General features: G+C 45.1%; 1 protein-coding gene across 1 annotated transcript; it reads left to right on the forward strand.

Annotated features, from left to right (window-relative positions):
* Positions 1-316: 316 nt before the first annotated feature.
* On the forward strand, positions 317-4513 carry LOC308136961 (F-box only protein 40-like; the record flags this gene model as incomplete). Its single annotated transcript, XM_080505517.1, is given in 11 exon segments — positions 317-348; positions 1555-1582; positions 1585-1630; positions 1706-1988; positions 2094-2214; positions 2994-3116; positions 4004-4085; positions 4088-4108; positions 4111-4152; positions 4155-4197; positions 4255-4513. Coding segments are annotated over 11 exon segments (1080 nt in total).
* Between the last annotated feature and the right edge of the window lie 2578 nt (positions 4514-7091).

A 7091-nucleotide genomic window follows, 5' to 3' on the forward strand; every position in this document is an offset into this window, starting at 1 on the left:
GTCACCTAGCTGTTCAGGGTTGTGATCAACCACTGCCAGAAGACTCTCATTTGTCTTCTGGAGATCAGAAATGGTGTGTTCTCTATCAACGAGCCTCGCCTTCATCTCGGCCACATCTTGTTGGAAGTTCCTATTTGTCCATTGAGGTTCCTGGCTGTCTGAGGAGGCCCTGACCTTCTCCTCGCTTTCTGCCTCTAACAGTCCACCCTTGGGCAAGCTGTCTCTGAGATTTTTCTCCTTCTCCTTCCTCAGCTCATCCTCTAGATTCAACATTTTCAGCTCCTGGTTCCTTTGAAATCGCAGAAATTCCTGAGTCATGCCGTGGTTGTTAGCCAGAATACCTTTCAGGTAATTAGTTTCATGGTCACGGTCCTTAAGTGTATTGATGAGACCATCAATATGACAGCGCATCGCCATAACCTCTTCACTGGGCTGAGGAGCACAGTGAGGGCGCTGGCGAAATCTTCTACTTCTTTTTCTTCTTCTTCTTGTTTGCTGATTTTTAGACATATCTCAAGCCTGTTCTTTTTTTTAAATATGAAGCGTTGTCACTACTGTGTCTGCAGCTGCGGCGTCCTTGCAATTGTACTTAAAATTGGCACAAATGAGTTTGGGTGTCTATATATCTGCTTTTCACATCAAAGGCACAAAGTTCAGTTATGATGCCATGGACGTCTTCAGTCTTTCATCTTGGAACCAAAGCAATAAACATCAAAGCCACACACAATGATGTCATACTTGAGCTATACCCCGTGACATCACAGCCAATTTAAGGCAACTATTAAATTGGCAACTATTGAGTGAAACTAAAGCAGATTTATTACTAAAAGATTTAAGCAAAACTAAAAAGAACAAAATTAATTCCTTTCATTTCATCAATGCAACACAAGCCACCGTTTTGGTACATTTACAAATAAAAATCTAATAAAAGGTTGTATTGACTTTGCATTTATTCGAGGTTTTATTTGGTGTAAAGTGTGAAAAACCTGTTTTTAGTCTGCGAGGTGTGTCGACCTCAGTTCTGCTGCTTATCGCTGGTGTTTGTGAGGATGACTGCTCGGAGCAGTCTGTAAAACAGCACCAGGCTCATGGTGGAGATGACGCTCAGGCCAGCTGTTCCCAACATCAGGACATATAGAGGCAATGTTGAGTCTGACGAGTCAGCCAGCGGCTCGTCCAGCAAAGTGTGCCAACCATGAACACTGCAAGCCTGAAACAGGAAGTGAAAAGCCAAGACATGAAAATGATGATAGAAAACATAGACAGGACATGATTAAAGTATATTTGTGTGGCTTTATCTTAGTTCTGTGAACGTGTGAATTAAAAGACAATAAAAGAAACAAGGTGTTGTTGATGCTCTTCCAGCAGATCGCTGACTGAACAGGTTCTGTTTGTGTAAATTAATAAATAATTGGTTGACTGAGGACTCAGTTTGTGGTTTTCCTCTCTGTGTACTATATATTAGTAACATAACCAAGTTTGATGAACTAGAACAGGAACATTTCAGATGTAGCTGAGCTGTCTGAATACAGTGACAGACACTGAACACTGCAGGGAAGCTGGAGGAACGGCTGCAGCCGGCCGTGGAGAGGGAAAGGCCTCGGGCCTCTTATGGAGGAAGACACAGCCTGTATGGCTGCCACAGTTCCACATCCTGGCGCATGTGCTTCTCCTTCCCTATCGTCTTCCTCGTTTCCCTGTCAAGCAAAGAATTTTGTGTACGGACACGTGGAGCCCATGAGGGAGCCAATGGGGGGTCCCCTCATTGCGGAGAGCGTGTGCTCCGACGCCCTGCTACAGGATGAAGGCACTCAGACCTACAACTTTCCGTCTGCTCCGTTCCAGAGGAAAACCTCCCTGGCTGATCTGACAGCAGGGAAACGCCTGGAGCTGCACCTCCAGCTGCAGGTAGAGGGCGTCACCAGTCGTCACCACAAGGCCAGCTCCGCCTTCACCTTCCAGCGCAGAGAGTTCTGCACACACTACAAGTGAGTTGGCATCTGGAAGTCTCAATCTAAGAAGATGACTTTATTATGTGGGGAAGCTATTCTGTGTGCAGTATTCAAGATATATATATTTTTTTTTCAAACCAGAAACATCCACAGTGACATCCAGATGGGTGTGAATGGATGGTTTGAACACAGAAGCCCACTGGATTATTTGGGATGCACCTATAGTCAGAAGAGGTTTCGGCCCTCAACACGTGATGCCAATGTAAACTACAAGAAAGGCAAAACATACCCTTTAGAAACCATAAATGTGAAATAGATTCACATTTTATATCTGTTTGATAGCATTTTTCAGTCCGGGTTGCTTCATTACAGTCCATTCCTCATGTTTAATGCAGCTTGTTGCTTTATTGATTTGTTCATAGTGGAGAAAATAGCTGTTTTGTCGATGAGAGAAAAAATAGAGTTTTACTACTCTGCTCCTGTGTTGTGTGCATGATAAAGTGAAGCATCCGTAGACAAGAGTGTAGACAAACATCAGCACTGAATAAAGTGTGCTGCCAAATCTGTAAAGTTGAATTGAGCTCATCACCCTGGTCAGTTCATCTTGTAAAACCAAAGTGAGCTCCTGCATTATGTTCTTTAGTTCTCCTGACTTCCTCGTGCATGTGGACAAAGAACAGGAACCTGTTTAATCCTCTGACACGTTTTTGTCTCCAGGTATCTGTAGAAACATGAAATCTTCAAATCATTGCTTGAACCAAAAACAGCTCAGAGTGAAAATGAAGCTCTTTGATATTGAATGAATATGTGTCTCTATTAAAGCTAGGAATGTGACGATTCACACACCTCGCTCCAGCAGCGGATCCTCACGGACACTCCTGCAGGTAATCAGCTAATTGATTGCTCCGAGCTCTGAAGCCCTGCAGTGAGGATTGTCTGTTGTTTGTCCTCCCCGGGGTGGGGGTGTGCCAAGATGCCCGAGAGTCCCCGGGCCCAGTCCAAGACGTGTGTGTCCTCCCCGGGGTGTGTGTCCCTTGGAAGTGTCTCCTGGCTGCGGTCGCCGTGCGCAGTCAGCACTCCTCCCCGGGGTGCCGCGCACATCCCGGCTGCGGTCCTCCCGCCTGCGCAGCACCCCTGACTGCGTTCCTCGTTTCCCAGGTCCCGGTTCGCAATCAAAACACTGCCAATTGCACCTGTTCTGCCTCCTGGTCTGCTTTTGGGTTCTAGACATCCACGCAGCGGCTCTCAGCCGTGACAAGGAAGTAACGACTCGCCAATGATTGGCTCAGAACATGTTGCAGTAATTCCACCTGTGCTTGATAAACATATCATTCAACTGAAAAAAAGCCAGAAGAGAATAATTATAATAGCCAATTAGAACTAATATCTTTTCCAAGAGTTCATGTTGTTGCAAAATATACCGTTTATATTAGTGATACAGAGAGTTTAAATACATTTCTGTAAGATTAATAATCATTTGCTCATGTATTGTTTGGTTAGTGTGATAATATTTTTTGTTTTAGTGTTTTAATAAACAAGCACTTTGATGTGATTTGTAAAACAAGGAGTGAATGACGTCACACATGTTGTGACACTCAGTGAGGATCTGGGCTGCTTCAGCCTGCATCCCTCCATCCCTGATCTCTGGAGGAGGAGGAGGAGGAGGAGGAGGAGGAAGAGCAGGAGGAGGAGGAGGAGGAGGAGGAGAAGGAGGAAGAGCAGGTAGAGCAGGAGGAGGAGGAGGAAGAGCAGGTAGAGCAGGAGGGGGAGGAGGAGGAGCAGGTAGAGCAGGAGGAGGAGGAGGAAGAGCAGGTAGAGCAGGAGGAGGAGGAGGAGAAGGAGGAAGAGCAGGTAGAGCAGGGGGAGGAGGAGGAAGAGCAGGTAGAGCAGGAGGAGGAGGCGGAAGAGCAGGTAGAGCAGGAGGAGGAGGAGGAGGAGGAGGAAGAGCAGGTAGAGCAGGAGGAGGAGGAGGAAGAGCAGGTAGAGCAGGAGGAGGAGGAGGAGGAAGAGCAGGTAGAGCAGGAGGAGGAGGAGGAAGAGCAGGAGGAGGAGGGGAGGACTCCCTGAGCTCGCTGCCCTATGAGGTGCTGTGCCACATGTCCAGCTTCCTGGACAGCCTGTCCCTGTCCCAGCTTCTCTGGTGTCCCGCCTCATGAGGAGGTGTGCTGGTCTCTGCTGCAGGACGGAGGGATGGTCACCTCCTCTGGGAGAGGAAGACCTCCTCTCACCGAGGAGCCAAGTGGAGGTGAAGCAGAAGGGAGGAGAACATGAAAGAACGCATTGTACAGCTCTAAATGTGTAGATTGCTCTTCCTCACTCTTATCATCTCTTTGTGGAAACAGGTTTGGCAGTTCAGCACTTTGTTCTCTCCGGTGGATCTTAGGAGCTTCAAAGACGTCCCGTCCATCTCAGAGCACCTGAAGGTGTGTCCTCACTACGGAAAGGAGTCCAAGGTGGAGAAGATCCGTCTGCTGCGTGTCCAAGAGGAAATCCAAACCAGCAGAAGCTGCAAAGGTCCCAGTCTGGTCTCCTTGTTTCAGCAGAAGAGGATCAAGATGTAGAAGAAACCTTCCCCATGGACAAATGTTGGTGGTCGTCAAAGTTTACTCTCATAGAGAAACTGTCCAGTCTTTACTGTGATGCCGTGGATCTGAAGCAGCCAACTCAAAGAAATAGACTTTAAATTCTACTTTTCAAATGATTTTGTCAGAAAAAACACTCATTTGCACAGAAACAGTGTTTTTCACTGATCAGGGCTTCATACGTTATGTAACTAATACATTATTTGATGAATTCAAGCATTTGTAATGTAAGACAATGCATACTTGAAATTAAAAATGTTCCTTTGGGTAATAACACTATTTAATGAAGCAATTAAAAGGTAAACAATCACTGCAGCAGCTGTATGGGATGCAGGTTAAGAGAGGCCACAAGTTGGTTCTGTAGGGATTTACTACCTCATATGGATCACTATTTATGTTTTGGTTGGCTGTCGATAATGATTAATAATTATCAAAGACAGTTATTAATTATGTTATTGAAAATTTAATCTGATCCGTATCAGAACCTCGGAGCTCCACTTGTCTTAACAGGAAATGATAGCCAGTTCAGTTCTATCAGTCTCATAAGATATACTAAACAGTTAATCAGGAATTTGAATTAATAGTTAAATTAATTACAATTACCAGAATAAACAGTCAAGGTTGAAGGATTTTGGAGTTCTTGACACAGAAGAGGTCGACATTTAATTTTCCTTTGTGCTCATTAATAACACAACAAGTATGATTCCAAACATTATATTTATTTACAATGAAAACAAATAAAACACAGATTCTAACTACCTATATACAGCTGGGTGAGTGTGTGTGTGTGTGTGTGTGTGTGTGTGTGTGTGTGTGTGTGTGTGTGTGTGTGTGTGTGTGTGTGGAGAGAGAAAGAGAGAGAGAGAGTTGGAGGGAGTGTGTGTGTGTGACGTGTGATGGAACTACAAAACAAGATGGCGGATCACAAGAAACTACATTCCAAATGGAGGTTATCAGAGAACAGGAAGTCTGTCCTGGGTCTCCACCATGTGCTGATAGCAATGGAACAATAGAAGCTAGCCGTAGCATCTGCTTCCTGTGTGTCTCTGCTAAAGGACCATTTCTAGAATGACTTGATGTGAATGAGACTTGTTTTGTAAAACGTCAGGAGTTGTCAGATGGTGTTCAGTTACTGTGTGATGTTGTCTTTGATGTGATATGTGTAGGATTGTGAGTTAACTAGTTAGTAAAGCAAAGATTAGCATGCAGACCCTGTGTCTGTGGCAGAGCTAACAGTGGTTTACAAGTTGATAACTGCTCCTAATATCATTATCTATAGAACTCAATCACTGTAACAGAATCAACACATCTTCATAAAGTTAAACAGTTCTATCATAGCATCAGGTTTAACTAATCTCAGGTAAAGCCCAGTTGTTCCCACTTCCTTGAAGGAGTTCAGTTGTTGTCCTGCTGGAGGGAAGCTGGTGTCTTCTCCTGTAGTTAGCACCTCCTGCTAACTGTGGTTGCTGGTTCTGCAGGCTGAGGAGAAGAAGATGAAGTTGATGTTTCAGGAGTCCTTCTTTGCAGCTCCTGGTTGTTCCTTTTGTCCAGACTGAGGAGCTGGTCGCTCAGGTCTGTGATGGTTTTCCTGCTGGTTCAGGAAAAACACAAAGAAGTTCTGTGAGATGTCGTTTCCCTGGTCCGTCCTGGAGGAACCGGGTGGTTCTCCTTGGAGATCAGACTCTGGCTGCTGGTCTCTGGATCAGGGGAAGGTCTGACCCTCGTGGTGGGTCAGCAGAGGAGTTGAGGAGTGGAGGCCTCTGGTTGCAAGAGCGTCTGGTGTTAGCTGTGTGCTAACGCTGGGTGAGTTGCTCCTCTAGCAACTCACCTACTTGGAGTTTTCTTTGCAAGAGAGCAAGAAGCCTGGCTTCGCAGGCTCTTTGTTCCACGTGTGGATTCAGAGGTGTCAAAGCCTGAGAGCTTCAACCAATCAATGACTGGCTACATGCATGGGGGAGAGTCTTGAGCAGAAAGGGGGGGGGGGAAGGTCCTGGAGAATGTCCCCCCCCTTCCCCACTCTAGATGTGAAAGGCCATCACATTCCTGGGTCAGAATTCATGTCATGACTGCGTCTCATGACAAATGAATATTGTCTCTAACCAAAAAATGAACAAACTTTCTGTGGCCCTGCAGATCCCAACAGTTCAATGACCTGACATGACATTTTACCTGATTGGAATTCAACCTTCATGTAAAACATGAATGTTCACATCTCAAATAGATGCAGATAAATACCTGAAGTTATGTACTTGGGCTCACACTTATACCCATAAAGTTATATTGGGTCTGTTAAAAAGCCGATTTGTATTTTGAACCTTAAATTGGAATAAAATCTTATTTTCTTCTTTGTGAATTGGTTCTAGTTTATTCTATGTCATGATCTGATCCACCACCACTGAAACGTAACCCTTTATATGCCAGTTTTGATCACATACTACTAACTCAGATAACAGTTTGTTTGGTGTCAGTGCAGAGCTTCATTTGTAAATCATGAGGTCCTGGAACACAGGCTGCGTGTTGTTCCAGCGGCAACACAGAGACAACGATGTCACACAAT

The sequence above is a fragment of the Blennius ocellaris genome, assembly GCF_963422515.1.
Source record: "Blennius ocellaris genome assembly, chromosome: 11".
Classification (NCBI taxonomy): Eukaryota; Metazoa; Chordata; class Actinopteri; order Blenniiformes; family Blenniidae; genus Blennius; species Blennius ocellaris.